Raw genomic sequence first — 18,145 nt, 5'->3', positions numbered from 1 at the left:
CCAATCTCTTAGTATTCATTTCCAAGCACCAGGATATGCTGCAATCGCTGTCACATACTCTCGACCCGAGTTTCCGCTATTATCTTTATAGGCTATTTAGTTAAACATCGATGTTAGCGGACGGCGACATCAATCACTAAAAATGAGTACGGTACAATTGGCGTTCGGCTGAATTCGGTCGATTCGGTTGTGGTGACAGACAGATCTATAGCATATCCCGAGCTTTAGGTTAGGGTGGAAGTTGATAATTTGGTTGTGAATTAGAATGTGAACACCAAGTAATGATTGTAATAATAGATTGACCTATAACACAGTCAAATGTATATGTTCGCCCATACTTAATCGCTTGATTTCAGCCGAGCGCCAGTTGTACCGTACTCATTTTACGACGCCGCTTCATACACCACCGCCAACGTCAAAATTTTCTTTCCATATAACTTTGATCTTGACGGCCCTTTCATTGACAGCCTGTGTGAATGATGTCTTTTGGAATAAACATTGGAATGTTTAGTCATTTCGTTCCTTCCTGTTCCGTACCGTCAACAATGTCTATCACATTTAGTGTAACTTTCACGTTGTTGGTCACATTGGCTCACAACTGTGGGAAGAGTCTCTATGACTTTCTTTATGTTTAACTTGTATGTTGTGTAGTTGTTATAGAGGCGAGAGTTGAAGAATTTAATGGCGAAAGAATTTGATAAAATTTATATGTCACTAGGTAAGAATTTGTGTAGCAGATTGGAAGATGCTGTAGGTATGGGAATGTAGAGGCTGCATATGAAGCGGCCTTTCCCAAATACGAATCGAAAGATTTTTATGTGTATACAGGAGACAAAGCCGGCAGCTTTCTGTAAGGGCTATAACAAATTAGACGTGTATTTCGTAAACGAATTGGCGATTTCATGAATTACAGGGTTGACTATGTGAAAGGATAACTGATGATTAATCTTTTTTTCACCGATCGAATTCTCCCTATAACTTGCGAATAATGACCTTCCTGTGTAATTCCTAAGAATTTGCGTTATATTTAGACTTCACAAATGGAAAAACACGATACTTCGAACTTTGTAATTCAATTTTGAGGTAAATTAGAATTTGAAGGGATAACGTAGGACTAGCTATTACGTGACAGCTCACTTTTGCGAGAGATGTTACGACGTCCATGTATATTTATCTCTAGCGTTATTGAATCTATTACTGTGATTTTTGTCTTCTCGAAACTTGTAGCATCAAACTAAATGTTAGAGAGAAAAACTTTTTTAAAAAGTCACCCTATATACACACAATTCACATTCAAGATAATTTTTCAATCGTTTACGTACAGTCTATTTAGCAGGATCCTTCCATTGTATTATCATTTATTTCTCTTATTTCACATTCCTGAAGGTTATCCCATGAAAAAACGAGGAAGAAGAATAAATATTATCATCTGATTGGTTTAATGTAAATATTAGCTTCTTGTGGACAGTGCTTTCACTTGCGACATGACCCAAAGTTTTCATAAGCACTAGTGGTCCTGGAGATTAGTTGAAGCTTTGGTGGACAGTGAAGCATTCTGATGTTGCTTAATTTATGTGGAGCCTTGCAAAATTTAGGCATCCAAGTTGGACCCATCATAAACTCGTCACATGTGCCCACTCAATATTTTCATTTGGGCCATTAGTTGTCATTACTGTTGGTATAGTAATGACTGATATTAATAGATATCTACATGGCTATCCACAACCCAAAGGTTAATGAACAGCAGTTTGTTTCACCAGGCACAGTTCTGTGGGATGTAGTATGCATTTGACTTCTTCTGGCCTTTAAACTGATTTGCATAACCAGAAACCTATAGTTCATTATGGACACCAAATTAGGGTGCAGCTATGCATTTCTTACAATATTATTTATTGCCAGAGGTGAAAGAAGCGATAAGCGACAGAAAAATCCTGATCAACTGGGGATCGAAACCTGGAGTTCAAAACTTGTAGTCTGGCACTTACCCACTCTACCACATCGCTTAGATAGATGTGTGTGAGAACACTGTAATATCTTTGTCTGTTACAGTAAAAGTTCACTGTGTTCACTGCATGTTTTGAAGGTTGCACCATGAACATTGTCATTATCATCAGGTTGTGTAACTGGGGAAACCAGCTGACTGTAAACTGGAAGACTATACTGACACAGGCAGAGTAATGTTTTCATCCAAATTAGCCATGGCAGTTCATAATGTATTTAGTAATCTTCATCTCTTCTCAGCAAGCTACCTTACAATGTGTAGAGGAGGGTACTTCTTGTACCACTATCACCCCTCCTCTTCCCCCCCCCCCCCCCTGCCCTTATTTCATTCACAAATGGTGCAAGGCAAAGTTGATTTTTGGTAAATCTCCATATGGTTTCCAGTTTCTCTAATTTTTTCTAGGTGGTCATTTCATGAGATGGATGTGGAAGAAGTAATGGTACCAACTCTTTCTAGAACATACAGACTCAGAACTGCAATTATGAACCCCTTGATGGTGCACAACGCCTCTCTCATATCATCAAATACTGGAGTTTGCATGAGAATCGCTGTAACGCTGTCAAAAAACAATCCTGATGTGAAACATATTCTTCAGTGGAGCATCTAAATCTCTCCTATTAATCTAAACTGATAAAGGCTCTAGGCTGGTAAGCAATTCATAGAATAAGTGTGACAAGTGTTAGGTAAGCCTTTTTTTCCATCCAGTGAGTCCCAACATGGCGTCTACCTTTCATGTAATTAGTTTTATTTGGTAAATTGACATTACTCTATGTATTTTACAGTAGTTAACATTTCCAGTGATTGGTTGCTGATAGCAGAATTGAACAGCATATTGCATTTATTTCCATTGGGAAACTTTGCATCTATCGTCCGTCCTCTGTTGCTTTTCTTGCATTTTTTTCATATAGCCAACAGCATCATCTGTGAATGGAGCTTCCAACATTGTCCACTATATTATTTATGTTTTAGACAGTAACAGTCCTTCTGAAATTACATTTACGCATTTGAAATTATGCTTACATCCATCCCTTTCATTCCATTTATAATCAAGTGTCAATTTCTATGTGCTAGGTAGTTGTGAATTCAGCCACAAATCTCATCCAATAATTGATAAACTCAGAGTTTATTCATTAAACAACAATGTGGAACTATTGAATGGCTTCCTGAAGTCAAGGAATGTGGCCTCAGGCAGGGTGTGTCTGTGGCACTATGTAATTCATGAATGAACAGAGTAATCAGAGTTTTACAAGAACTCTTAGTGATTTTCGTAATCAGTTTGTGTAACTCATCGTGTGAAAATGAGTAAAATGTAAAGTAACTGCCAAAACACTGCAATATCTTAATGTTCAGTGTTAGTGAACTGCCTTCGTTAGAGAATGCAACAATAGGGGTTATTCAGTTCCCTAAAACTTTCTGAAATGTGTAACTTAAACTTTGAGTTATTGGCAAAAAATTGTTGGAGCTTTTTCTTCTTCTTCTTCTCCAAAACATGGAGTTAAGAACTATTGTTGATGTCACCAAATGTAGTTGTCTTTATTTTATTCAGCGCTACTCTGTGATTTTGTCACTCTTCTGGACAGCATCCTAGAAAAGACTTAAAGTGGATAAAGTTAAAGAAAAGGGTTCAGTTTTCCTTTAGTCTTTCTCATAATGTTTGCTTTGCAGTTTAAAGTTTTGAAGTTTTCATAGTTCAAAGTAGTTCCTTCTCCTAGTTACAGTGCATTTGTTATTATGATTCTCTTGTTGGGCTGAAGCTCGAAATTCCAGTTACCAGATGCTTCCAGTATCCTGGAAACTGATTTTTTCCAGTCCTTTGCAGTGAGTTCATTCCCAGTCAAAATGCTGTTGAATGGCATCGAAGATATTTGCATGTTCCAGGTCAGTAACTATACTTGCAGGATCCCCCCCATGACAGTATTATGAAAAGTATAGATTGCTACTCAGCATATAGCAGAGATGTTGAGTCGCAGACAGGCACAACAAAGACTGCTAAGCCAGTAAGCTTTCAGTCAAAAGTCTCTTCTGAAATACTCAGAATACACACACTTTACCCTTTGTCTCTGGCCACCAAGGCCATGCTGTTTGAAGTAGCAACACATGGTGGGAGAAGCAAGCTGGGTAGTGGAGCTAAGGAGGAGGCTGGTGGGAGGTTGGTTGGTTTGATGGATTGGAGTAGGGGGACGAAACAGTGAGTTATAAATCCTATAGGATTGGGGAAAGAAATCGGCTGTGCCCTTTCAAAGGAAGTATCCCAGCATTTTCCTGAAGATATTTAGAGAAATCACGGGGAACCTAAAGCAGGATGGTCGGATGTTGGTTTGAACCATCATCATCCTGAATGGGAATCCAGTGTGCTAACCACAGCGCCTTCTCACTTGGGTGGAGAGGGGGAAGGATGGCAGTTTAGTGAAAAAGTGTTATTGAGGGAGCATGCAGGGATGTAGTGGGGAGATGGGAGGTTAGGTGGGAGAGGGGGGGGGGGGCGGAGCAGGAGATAAGTAAAGACTGTATGAGTGCATTGGTGGAATAGAAGGCTTTGTAGTGCTGAAATGGGAACAGGAAAGGGGACAGGTGGGTGATGGACAGTGACTAACGAAGGTTGAGGCTAAGAGGGATTACAGGAACATAGGATTTATTACAAGGAAAGTTACCACCTGTGCACTACAGAAAAGCTGGTGTTGGTAGGAAGGATTCTGAAGTAAAGGGCGATGGTTTGGGCAGCGTGCATAGCAACTGTTTCTTGGCCACAGTTTGTTGGTGGTTATTCATGCAGACAGGTAGCTTGTTGGTTGTCATGCCCACGTAAAACACTTAATTTGTAGATTACATGACTGCTTTTACAGGTAGCCCAACCTTTAATGGGGTGGACGATGCCTGTAACTGGACTGGAGTAGGTTGTGGTGGGAGGGTATTTGGGACAGATGTTACATCTAGGTGTATTACAGGAATATGAGTTATGAGGGAAGTGGTTGGGAGCAGGGGTTGTTTAGGGATGGACAAGAATATTGTGTAGGTTTAGTGGGTGGCAGAATACCTCTGTGGAGGAGGTGGGAAGGATAGGGGAGAGGACATTCCTCATTTCATGGCACAACAAGAGGTAGTCGACTGTGTCTCATTGTGCTCTGAAATCTTTCGCCACAGTGATATTCTGCCACCCACCAAACCTACACAGTATCCTTGCCAATACCTACCCCACCCCTGCTCCCAACCCCATGCCTCATGGCTCATATCCCTGCAGTAGACTTAGATGTAATGCCTGTCCCATACATCTCCCTCCCCTCCCCTCCCCCCCCCCCCCCCCACCACCACCTACACCAGTCCAGTCACTAGCATCACCTATACCATCAAAGGCAGGGCTCTCCCAGGGGGCTCGCCACTCTTTGGCGGGTTCATTCTTTGTCACCACCAGGCCCCAGCCTATCCTCTTGCTGTTCTTTTTCCCCTCCCTTGAGGAGCATGTCTGGGTTATTATTGGGAATGTTCTGCATTGTGTCGCTGATGAGGGGACAGTCTCACCTTGTTTTTTGCTCCCTTTTCCTTTCTTTGTTTCCCTTCTCCTCTCGTTCCTCCTCTTCGGTGTTTGAGAATACTCTTTTTTTTCTCCTTCCTCCCTGTGTGCTCCTGAAGGTCGGACCACACTCCTGACGCATAACAGGTGACTGGGTAACGCGTAAATTCCCAGCCCTGTGTTGACAGGTAGGGTTCGCACATACCCACGAGTACAGGCCAGGCACATGGAGGGGTGATTGCTTGAGCTGGAAGGAGTGTGCCATCAGAGATGCTGGCAATCATGGAGATTTTCTCGTGATCTGTCAATCATCTTCCCACGGAATTTCTACAAAACGTAAACATAATGAGGCTAATGATACATATACTGAAGATGGTCAGACCTTCGCCACAGTAAATCCGTTTATTATTCAGGAAGGTGTATAAGGAAGTGCTGGGCCTTTGAAATCCTGATTTCAATTGCTTTTGGAGATCACTTATGATTCTCCGGCACAACAACTGCTTGCTGTCTCACTTCTCCCCGATTACCCTGTTCGTGTCTAGGCCCATAGAACTTTGAATTCTTCCTGTGGTGTAATTTACACCAGGTTGCTTGACGGTTTAACTGAGCCTGAAATCCAATCTTACCTCTCTGATCAGGGTGTCATTGCTGTCCACTGTGTAATGAAAAAGATAGATTCCTCCTTAGTGCCCACCAACACACTCACATTTGATAGAATGGTTCTTCTGTCCAAGCTCAAAGTAGGCTATGAAATTCACCGTCCAGCCATACATTCCAAACCCAATGCGCTGCTACCAGGTCATCGTTTCAACCACACTAGAACATCTTGTCGACACCTAGCCACATGTCACCTGTGGTAGGGATGTGCATGAGGGCGATTGTCCACCTCCTCCCCGCTGTATCAGCTGCAATGGTGGCCACGCCACTGCCTCTCGGGATTATCCATTGTATCTTGATGAGTGAGCTGTTCAAGAGATCCGGGTAAAGGAAAAGGTGCTTTATCCAGTCGCTCACAAGTTACTGCCTGGTCCCAAACCCTGCATTCTCCTGTCTGATACCTATAGTTCTGTTCTTGTTACACCTTGCTCCATGAAGGACATGGACATGTGACCTCCAATTCAGCTCTGAGGTTGTGAAATCGCCCAGTGTCAAGGTAGCATTGCTATCCCCCCGTCCAACTGTGCAACAAGCCATCAAACTCTCGCCTCAAGGGATGAAGCTATCAGTTACACACAAGTAAGCCGGAAAGAGCAGCAGGAGTACTCCCGTGAAGACTTCCTCCCTCCTTCTAGCCAAACGACACCCGAGTGTTCACCTAACAGGTAAGGCTCGAAGTAGTCCACCACAGGCAAACGGTCTTCTCCTTCGCCACCTTGAAGATCCTCTTCAATGGTGTTGCCGCGTGGTACCTTGGCCCGTCCAGCCTCCATGTCACTAGTACGCACCAACAACAGTTTTTCAGCATTGGAATCCAGAGACCGACCACACAAGTAAGCTGACGCTTCTGTGGATCCCAGGGAACAGGATCCTCCTGCTTCTGTGTCCTGTAGTAGTACCACTTCCACAGCTGCCACTCAGCAGCTGCCGAGGTGACACCCCTTCATCTCTTCATCATCATGACTGTTCTCCAATGGAAAGTTCACAGCCTTCAGTCCCATAAACGGGATTTATTACTGCTTTTAGCGTTGCAGTGTCCCCTTGTATTCTGCATTTAGGAAACGAAATTGCGCCCTTACAACCGCTTTGAGCTTTCACATTTCTTTCCAATTCGTTTTGATCTTCCCCCTGAGGTCAGCATTCCACCTCATGGGGGCGTCATGCTGTTCATACAGGATGACATTCATAGTCAACCATCTCCCTGACTTCTAATCTTCAAGCTGTTGCAGTTTGCCTTTTCCTTCCCCACCTGATTTCCCCCCCCCCCCCCCCCCCCCCTCTGTACCATACATGTCCTTCCATCATTCACTGTCACCAGGGCAGACTTCCTTCAGCTTATTGGGCAGCTTCCTTCCCCCTTTTTGCTACTCTGTGACTTTAATGCGCATATGCCCTTTGGGGTTCTCCCAGGACTTGTCAGAGAGGTGCCCTCTCGCCTGACTTTCTTAACCAACTTAACCTCTTCTACCTTATCAATGGAGCACCCACTTTCCTTTCTGACTCCTCACACACTTATTCGCATTTGGACCTATCCTTCTGCACTGCCCAGCTTGCCCCTCGTCTTGAGTAGTCTGTTCTTTCTGAAACCTACTCAAGTGACCATTTCCCGTGTGCCATCCGTGTGCTGATCCTGCCCCATACGCGTGCACACGTAAATGGCAGCTTACTAAGACTGACTGGCAGCTTTACTCCTCCCTAGTGACCTTTGAAGAACAAGATATTCCCAGTTGTGATGATCAGGTGGAATATCTCACAAACATTATCCTTACTGCTGCAGAATGTTCCATCCCTGCACTTCCTCTTTAACATGTGTACCTGTCCCTTGGTGGACTGAGGCATGCTACGGCGCAGTTCGCAAGCAGAGATGTGCTCTCCTTGATTTTAACCACCACCCTACGCAGACAAACTGTGTTAATTATGAACAGATGCGTGCAAAATGTCACGTTCTTCGGGATGGCAAGAGAGCTAGCTGAATTTCTTTTAACAGTTCCACACCTTTCTCTGTCGTGTGTGCCAATCTCAGACGACTCTCTGGGACCAAGATCCATTCCCCAGTTTCCATCCTGACTGTAATTGACAATGGCTTTGTGGGCCCTGTTGCTATCACCCTGCCTTCAACCATCGAAATCGAGCGGAGCTCGGGCGATACCCTTCTCTTCTCCAAATCGTGAGTGCTACAAAAGTCGCCTTTACTATGAGGGAACTAGATCATGCTCTCAGTTCATCCCAATCCTCCGCCACAGGCCAGACGCCATCCACATTTAGTTGTTGCAGCACCTTTCTCTTGCGGGCAAGTGCTTTCTGCTTAACATGTACAACTACATCTGGACAGAGGGTACATTTACTGGATGCTGGCATGAAGCCACCATCATACCCATACCTAAGCCCAGTAAGGATAAAAACCTTCGTTCTAGCTACTGCCCCATCTCTCTTACCAGCTGCCGACTGGTGTGGTGGCTTGAGTCTCACCATTTACTAGTGAACGCACAGTGTGGATTTAGAGTGCGGCATTCTGCAGTTGACCATCTTGTTACTTTGTCCACTCATACCATGAATGGTTTTCTGAAGAAATCCCAGACTGTTGCCGTGTTTTTTGATTTGGAGAAGGCCTAAGACAGCTGTTGGAGAACTGGTGTCCTCCGTACTCTACACGTAGGGGGAAAATGGTGTACTTCAGGGTTCCGTACTGAGCATCGTCCTCTTTGCTGTCGCCATTAACCCTGTAATGACCTGTCTCCTGCCGGGCATCTCAGACTCCCTTTTTGTTAATGATTTTGCCGTCTATTGCAGTTCTCCATGGACAAGCCTCACTGAGGGGCATGTTCAGCACTGTCTTGATCACCTTTAGTCCTGGAGCATGACAGTGGCTTTCACTTTTCCACTGGCAAAACTGTCTGTATGAATATCTGGCGGCACAAATGGTTTCTCCCACCATCTCTCCATCTTGAGCCTGTTGCTCTTCAGTTCGGGCTGCCAATTGAACCACCCTCCTCCATTTGTACTGGTTCGAAACTAGACTATGGGTTATTTGTTTGTGACTGCACGCCGGTCCCTCTTATGCCATCTCAACACTACCTTCCATTGTGGCAATGGATGTCTTTTACACTAGATGATTGATAGCCTGTATGTTGAACTACCACTGTTCTACTGCCATTACTTTCTCCTCAGCAGGTATGCATGCCATTTGTCTGCCATGTGTGGCCAACCCTCCTATGCTTCTTCCTTTGATGATTCCTTTGATCGTTTACCTCCTGGAGTCCGCTTTTTGCACTTCTTACTGTGGCTTAACTTCTTACTACCTGCAACTTTCATGGTAGGTGTAAACCCTTCACCATCTTGACTTCGTGTAGGGGCAAGTGTTAACCTTGGCCATCATTCGCTTCCTAGGGACACTACTCCACTCTCGGTCTATTGCCTTCGGTTTCATGACCTTCACATGGAACTTTGCGATAGTACCTCTGTATACACTGATGGCTCTGGGACTGACTGTGGGGTTGGGTGTGCCTTCATCATTGACACCCATGTCTCTTGATATCTGATTCTGGCACACTCCTCAGTATTTACAGCCGAGCTATTCGCCCTGTATCAGGCCACAGAGTACATCCAGTGACACAGGCTTTTCAATTTTGTCCTCCGCTCAGACTCACTCAGTGCCCTTCAAAGTCTATGTGCGCAGTACACTGCCCATCCCTTAGTGCAGTGGGTGCAATAAAACTGTCACTTGCTCACTCTTGGAGCCAGTGTCATGTTTCTGTGAGTTCCTGGTCATGTCGGTCTGCCAGGAAATGAGGCTGCTGCCATGGCTGCAGTCCTCGTACCTCAGCCTGCGAGTCCCTATATTGTCTCAAGTGATCTCTGCATTGCTGTCTGTCAGGAGGTGGTGTCCCCTTGGCATCGCCAATGGTCCTCCCTTCATGGGAATAAGCTTCAGCCTATTAAGCCCCTCACAGTGCCTTGGATGACATCCTTAGCCCTCCCACGCAGCGGAAATTATTTTACCTTGGCTGCGTATTGGGCACTGCCTTTTTAGCCATCGTCATTGGCTAAGTGGTGCTACCCCACCACTTTGTACATATTGTGCCCAAATTTTGAATGTCCGCCACTTCCTGATGGAATGCCCTTTTTTTTAACCATTTACATTCCAGCTTCAGTTTGCTGTCTTATTTATCAGACGTTTTACCGAATGACGTGCAGGCTGTCAATTGCATTTTACTTTTTATTTACCAAAGCAATGTGGCAAAGGCCATTTATTTTTAGTTTTGGACGTCTGTTTCTGTATGGTGTCTTGTTTATCCGTTTCCCACATGCCTGTTTTTAGCTGTCGTCTCTTCTGTCAATTGGGACTGATGTATAGTTGTGCAACTCCTCTCTGTGTTCCTGTTCTCTAGTTCTGACTTGGGCACATATGGCCCCAGTTGTTTTTTTGCATCCTAAAGCAAAACAAAACAAAGGCAGGGCTACCTGTGAAAACACCCATGTGGTCTGCGAGCTAAGCTTCTAACTTCTTTCTACATGGTCATGATAACCCACAAGTTACCTGTATGCATGAATGGCCACTGGCACTGTGGCCAAAGTTGGACCATCCAGTTGTTGAGTACACTGCCCTACATAATGCTCTTCACTTCAGTGATTGCTTCACTGCCTGCACCATCTGGATCTTTCCTACCAACACCAGCCTTTCTGAAATGCACTGGTGGTAACTCTACCTGCAATATATCCCGCATTCATATAACACACCTAGCTTCAAACTTTGTTAGTCACTGTCCTTAACCCACCTGTCCATTTCCCTGTTCCCACTCCAGCACTGCTCAGCCTTCTATTCCAGCAACGCACCCAGTGTTTTCTCTGCTTTTCTGCTCCCCCTCCCTTCCACCTCCTCACCCTCTCTCTTCCACCTTCTCTCCCTCCCTTCCACCTCCTCACCCTCTGCCTAACCTTTCATCTGTGCCTAACTGCCCTACTCTCTCCCCTGTAGGCTCCCAGAAGCAGCACTTCACTGTCCCCTACACCTACCCCCCCCCCCCCCCCCACCCCTACCGCCACCCCCCCCCCTCACCCCACCCTTGCATCCTCCGTAGCCCCACAACCCTGCTTGCTTCTCCCATTAGGTGCTGTAGATCAGTCTCGCCTCGGTGGCCAGACACGACAATCGTGTGTGTGTGTGTGTGTGTGTGTGTGTGTGTGTGTGTGTGTGTGTGTGTGTTTTGACTATTTCAGAGGAAGACCTTTAGGCTGAAAGCATACTGATTTAGCAGTCTTTTTTTGTGCCTGTCTGCAGCTCATCATGTCCACTAATGGTAAGTAGCAATCTATCTTTTTCATAACTTTGTCATTTTTTCATACTGCATTTTCCAGTCATCTTTTATGTCTGCTTTAATTCTGAAAAATTCTTATGGACTGAATGGAATGAGTGTCTTCAGTAAATAATAGAATTATATTGTTCAATGAAGTGAGAGTATACCATTCACAGTTTATTCTTATTGTAATGACCACAGCTGTAGGCAACAAGCTTGATTGAATGACAGTTTCTCAGGACCTCATTTGTCTGTGTAGTTCAGTTAGAGCCTTTCTTGTAAGTATTCTCGATTCGTTCCCCCCTGTGGGTCCGGGGGTTAAAATAGGCCTGAGGTATTCCTGCCTGTTGTAAGAGGCGACTAAAAGGAGTTTCACATGTTTCGGTCTTTGTGATGGTCCCCTGTAAGGTTTGACCTCCATTTTTCAAAATTTCCCCGAAGAGCGAGCCAATTGGGGAAGGGTGTCCATTGTGTATTGAGATCTTTGGCCCACTTTCTCGTCGTTGCATTGCAGTCCCGCCCATCCTCCATCTCTTTGGCGAGAACACCTTCCTGGGTACATTTTCCATCATGCGCTTTGCAGTGTCGCTTTCTGCATCAACGATGACCATGGACTTTTTTTGCACCTGATATCCAGCACAGTAGCCAGTCCTTTGTTGTGGGGCCACCATGTACCCTGTTGGTTGTAGCCCCCTGACCACACAGGGATCGCTCTGCTAATGCCTGCACCATTAACTCCCCATGTATACCAAAGGGTAGATGACCATCCCTCTGGGGCATCAGGACCTCCCAGCAATGCACATCCTACCAGGTGGCCTTTGCTGCCTGGGTGGCGCCTGTGAGGAGGGCTCCTGGTCGGGGTGGGTGGCATCAGGGTGGATGACATGCAATGAATTGTAGTCCATCTCTTGCTGGTGGTGAAACACCAGCAGTGTCTAAGCATTCAAGTGCTCAATTCAACACACAGTAGTACGACCGCAAATCGTACCCCTACCTGGCCACACCATGGAGGAACGTCAGGCTAAGGATGGCAGCGGATCTTATTCGCCCCACTACCTTGTATGTTTGAGAGCTGATGGGGAATCTTTGCCATGAAGCCTCAGTTTTTTGTTGAGCATTTAGGGGAGAAGTTTGAGGAGGTGGAGGGCGTGTACACAATGAGATCTGGGTCAGTCTTGATCAAAACAGCATCCTCCACACAGTCTTGGGTGTTAGTTGCTTGTGACAAGCTGGAGGATGTTTCTGTAACCATTACGCCCCAAAAGAGCTTAAATATGGTCCAGGGTTTCATATTTTACAGGGACCTTCTTTTGCAGTGTGATGATGAGCTGTGTGCCAATTTAGAGCGGCGAGGTGTACATTTTGTCTGGTGTGTCCACCAGGGTCCAAGGGACAATGAGGTTGCCACTGGTACCTTCATCTTGGCCTTCGAGGGTGATACATTGCCCAAGAAGATCAAGGTGATGGTCTACCTCTGTGGGGAAGTCCTATATCCCTCCCCCGATGCGGTACTTTAAGTGCTGGAAGTTCAACGATCTGTGTTCCAGCTGTACTTCCAGCATCGCATGTTGAGATTGCGGACGCCCATCACATCCCAATACTCCATGTGCACCGCCTCTCATCTGTGTCAGCTGCTGAGAGCACAATTCTCCTTGTTCGCCAGACTGCAGGATTCTCCAGAAAGAAAGGAACATCATGGAGTACAAGACCCTGGGCCAACTGACCTGCACTGAGGCTAAGAGAAAATTTGAATGCCTGCATCCTGTGCGTATGACATCGCCTTACGCCACTGCTACAATAGTTCTGGCACCATTAGCTCTGCCAACCCCAGTCACATCTCAGAGCCAGAAGACTACACCTGCCCCCTTGGTGGTGGGGGGCCATTCCCCCCCCCCCTCCCCCCCCCCCGTTGCTTCTGCACCACCTGCTTCGGGAGCAACACCCCCCTTCCAACAATCAGGGACGTCTGTCCCCACTTCTAAGCTGGAAAGCGTAAGTCTTCGTCGGCTTCTCTTGCTAGGAAGGGGTCCCTTGGATCTCTCCCTTCCCATGTTTCTGCTAGTGGGAAAGATGATACCCATCAGTGGCTGAAGAGTCCAAAAGCAGCTGGTCATAGGGCTTCACACTCATCTTCAGTCCCAGAGACTGAGCCAGTGAAGTCCTCCCAGCAAGGGAAACCCAAAGAGCAGTGAGAGAGATCCAAAATGGAAACCCTCTAAGACCAAGGAAGTTGCAGTGGCACCCCACACCACTGCTACCTACAAGCTCTGCGTCTGAGGATGGGGTGGAGATTTTGGCGTCCGCTGAGGACCTAGATCTCGCCAGACCCTCAGACATAATGGATATAGACTGTTCAGCAATAAGTCAGTGGCAGCAGGTGACTGAGGCATAAACTGCTTCATTGAATGTTCCACGCCTTCCTAGTCTCCACTGCCTGGCTGAGCTATGGCAACTGTTCAGCTCTACACTTGCTATCTGTACTGCACTCTACTCCAGGAAACCTGGCTACTGGCAATGCGGACCCCTGCCCTCCGTGGCTATAAGGGATATTACAGGAACTATAGCGACTATAATTGAGTGTCAGGTGGAGTTTGCATTTATCTCAATCTGTAGAGAAACTGTCCCCTTCAAACCCCTCTTGAAGATGTGGCTGTCAGAATATGGACGACGCAGGAAATACCTGTTTGCAATGAATATCTTCCTCCATATGATGCAGTACCCCTGAATGTATTTGCTGCACTGATTGATCAACTCCCTAAACCTTTCCTACTTTTGGGAGATTTCAACGCCCGTAACCTCTTGTGCGGTGGCACTGTGCTTACTGGTTGAAGCAGAGATGTTGAAACTTTACTGTATAAGTTCGGCTTCTGCCTCATAAATACTGGGGCTGCCACACATTTCAGTTTGGCTCATGGTAGTTACTCGGTGATTGATTTATCAATTTGCAGCCCAGGACTTCTCCCATCTATTCACTGTAGAGGACATGACGACCTTGTTTGTAGTGACCACTTCCCCATATTCCTGTCACTGCCCAGCATCAGGCCCACGGAAGCAGACTGGGAAATTTTCACCTCTGCTGTCACTGTTGGCTCCCCCCCACACGGTAACATCGATGTGGTGGATGAGCAAGTGACTACAGCAATTGTTTCTGTGGCAAAAAACTCTCTCCCTCGCTCTTTAGGGTGCCTCCTGTGTAAGGCAGTCCCTTGGTAGGCGCTGAAAGTCGCTGAAGCAATTAAGGAGCGTTGGCAAGCTCTACAGCGGCATAAGCGGCACCGTTCCCTGGAGTACCTCATAGCCTTTAAATGGCTTCGTGCCCCCGTTCGCCAACTTATCAAGTTATGGAAGCAGGAGTGTTGGGAGAGAGAAATCTCGACCGTTGGGTGGCATACGTCACCTTCCCAAGTATGAGCAAAGATCAAACGTGGCTTATTTCATTAAAAATCACCAAAAGAAATCTCATTGCCATCATGTCACAGATATTTGTGAAAATTTGGTGTAGAAAGTAAATAAATAGAAAGTGATATATAATTTTTTCAGATTTTTTAGATCAAAACTGTAGTCAGGGGACCATGTTGAAACGGCTAGCATTTTCTCCATCTTGCATCAGTACGAAATGCAGGTTGAAAGTTTTTAACTAGTATAACTCCCTTATTTATAAATCAATTTTATTCAATTTGGTGTCATTAGAAAGAGAAAAGGACCAACTATATCACTAAACTATAAAAATGCTGCAACTGTGCATATAAATATGTGCAAATCTGTAATTAGTCATTTTCCAAAAAAATTTTGATAAACTTCATGAATTTTTTTTGACAAAATCGCAAGTTTCGCCAATTTAAATTTTGTCTCGAAGAATTCCTATTGTCATTCATTTGCGTGTTTGTTCTGTTTAATCATTTAAAACAGAAAGAACATAAAAATATACAAGTTTCATTTTGTGACTCTTACCTGGTGGCCACAAATGATCAGTTCTCATAAAACACATTCATAAAATTCTAAAAAGCATTCAAATTCAATGGACAAATTTCTATGGACAATATTATGTCTGATTCAAAAGTATATAAACAACCAGTACTTGTGCTTGCACTAGGAGCAGGCAAAGTCATTGATATGTTTTCATAAGGTATCCAATGAACATCATTGTGAAGTGGCCATGAATAACTTAAGGGAGGACCACTTGGATTCATGAACTTGACTTTTGCATCTCTATGGTCTCCACCTATCTGTAGAATTTTTCCAAGCCATCACTGGTTTTCGTAGATAGCTGCGACAAATTTTCTTTGTGTTAGAGGCAGTGTTTTGAATTCCAAGAGGAACTAGAATGAATTTAGAAGGTGATGAAACACACTTTATCAGCAACTTGTTTTCATTCTGTGGTTTGAAAAAATGGTCCCAGGAGTGGTAGAACTAGTCTCGTATCGTTTTTGTAACATTTTTGTGAACTTTATCTCCTCTGTTGTAACATAAAAGGTTTCTATTCCTGGAACATGAGTTTTTGCAACTGTAAACAGATCTTTTGGACTTAAAAATGTGACTGTCATATGGACACTGTAAACTTGCTCTTGTTGCTAAACATTTAATAGTACCACCAACTCCATCACATGCATTTTTGCCATGACTAGTGGCAAAAAAATTCCATTCTGCAGTTACTCCATGATCTTGCTTGTGATGGCACAAATTTAAAAAAATCTTGAAATTTTTATATTGTGCAGAACTGCCATCACTGAAGTACATAACATGCTGGATGTGTGGTAATTGTTCCAATACATAAATGAGAACAGTTTGTTGGAAAACATAGAATGAGTTTGTATCATGCTGCAAACAGTCACTTATACGACACAATGACATTGATTTAATACAGTCATCTGCTTTAAAGTACACCACAAAACGATGAAGGGTGACTTGAATGTTCCGCCAGTGAAATCTGTGTGCAGCATCCTGAAGCAAACAGGTATAGTTCTCTGCAAAATCCACTATGATGATGCATGTAGTATCAGGGAGGGTTTCTTTGCTTGCTTTGAAGTAGTAACTCTGAGATTTTTATACATAATGGTGGTGTGTTAAGTTTTGAAGTTTTTGCATGAGATAATCAACAGATTCATTGGTTGTCTTCATTAATTTCTCCAGCGTAGGCCGATCAGTTTGCATCCATTGTTTGAATACAACATTTTCACAATCTTGTAAAGACTCCAGTTCCATTAAAAAATTGCACAGTTCATATTCGTCAGGACACTGAGGACAGCGATGCAGCATGCACTCCTCGTTTTCCAGATTGCACACAAGTTTCTGTAGAAGTTCTTTCACATGTGCAGCATGCATTAACAGTTTTACATTTTGATGATACGTGCATACATATACATTATGCATTCCATGACTGTTTACAGTAACACATTCTTTTGGCCTAATTTCACAAGATTTTGTAAAACCAATTTTATCTTCATGGTATTTTTGTCTGAAAGCTAAGTATACATCTTTCAGATGGTGTAAAATTAGTCTTTTTGTCTTATACACTCTTTTGTCATTTTCTGAAGGGACAGAAGACAGACAGTCTTTTTTATTAGCAGAAATGCGACTTATATCATCTTCACAGTAAAAATTCTGGACACATTTTTCCACATCCTTACCTATTCTGTTTTCCATTTTATAACTCCCTTTCAACAAAATACCGTCTTCTTTTAGCAATACCCTCGATTTCTTTACCATGTATTTGGTAGGGTTAAAAAAACATTTGGATTTTTTCTGTACCCCATGAAGCTGGTGCTAAGGTAAGTATTTGTAGTTTTTCTTTTGACAGAACTTCTGCTAAATTTCTCTTTAAGTTTTTGCATTAAAATATTACAGTCCGTACATTCAGCACTGCCAGTTTCTTCAGACACTTTTTCACTGGAACATGTAGCACTTCTGATGCTGTTTGCTGGAATTTTAAAGCTAAGCGACGAGACTTGGATCAAATGTATTCTGGACGCCTGTCTTGTGCTCTCTTGGCAACATTAAATGGTCAAATTTCAAGTAATTCACAACTTTCATTAAGTTTTTGAAGAGCTGTATATGTATCTGGTGTATATTCTCGATCTTCAACTTCACATTCATCCATCTCAGGAAGGGTATCCCCCATGGGAGATAAAATGTCCTTACGGCATGTTATGCACAGCTTGGTACATGGGATAAGTCCAAGGGTTTTATATTTCCTTGCCGTGGTTAAAGAAATAGGTTTCAAAGATTTCTTAGCAGTATTTTTACCATGCTTCTTAAAAGGGTCACAGCATATTCTTTGTCTGTCTTCAAATGTTCCCAAATAGAGCCTTTTGTGAGAAGAACAAACACTCTCAGTATTTTCACAGGTGCTTCTTAGCTTCAGTAATTCAATATCAGCTTGATTCAGGCTTGACATATCTATTAAATCAAGCTCTTCACTGCCACTACTTTTCTTCTGACACACAACTGCTGACACAAAACCTAAAGAACATTTGTTTTCCATTGTGATTTTTAATCAACTGTGTATGTTGCTGAAAAGGACTGGATGGTTTGAAACTTTTTCTTGGTCTCTAATTAGTCAAGAATGTACTAGAAGAATCTGTAAGGGGGAAATGAGAAAGAGTTGATGACCACTTTATTAAGTGGTCTCTAATATTCACGTCATGGAACCAGACAGAATGGCTGCTTATGTAAGAAGCACAAACT

General features: G+C 44.0%; 1 protein-coding gene across 2 annotated transcripts in view; it reads left to right on the top strand.

The window, feature by feature from the left end:
• The first annotated feature begins 511 nt into the window (after positions 1–511).
• The window catches only part of LOC126331298 (uncharacterized), a 120,591-nt gene continuing 102,957 nt past the window's right edge, over positions 512–18,145 (top strand). Inside the window, exon 1 of one of the 2 annotated variants that reach the window (XM_049996460.1) lies at positions 512–718. In XM_049996460.1, coding sequence (XP_049852417.1) covers positions 682–718 — 37 coding nt within the window. In that variant the 5' untranslated portion in view covers positions 512–681. The remainder of the gene's footprint in view (positions 719–18,145) is intronic. The other variant, XM_049996459.1, reaches the window with a different exon arrangement.

The sequence above is a fragment of the Schistocerca gregaria genome, chromosome 2 (genome assembly GCF_023897955.1).
Source record: "Schistocerca gregaria isolate iqSchGreg1 chromosome 2, iqSchGreg1.2, whole genome shotgun sequence".
Taxonomy (NCBI): domain Eukaryota; kingdom Metazoa; phylum Arthropoda; class Insecta; order Orthoptera; family Acrididae; genus Schistocerca; species Schistocerca gregaria.
The sequence above is the reverse complement of the archived record's forward strand: the minus strand, read 5'-3'. Positions and strand labels throughout refer to the sequence as shown.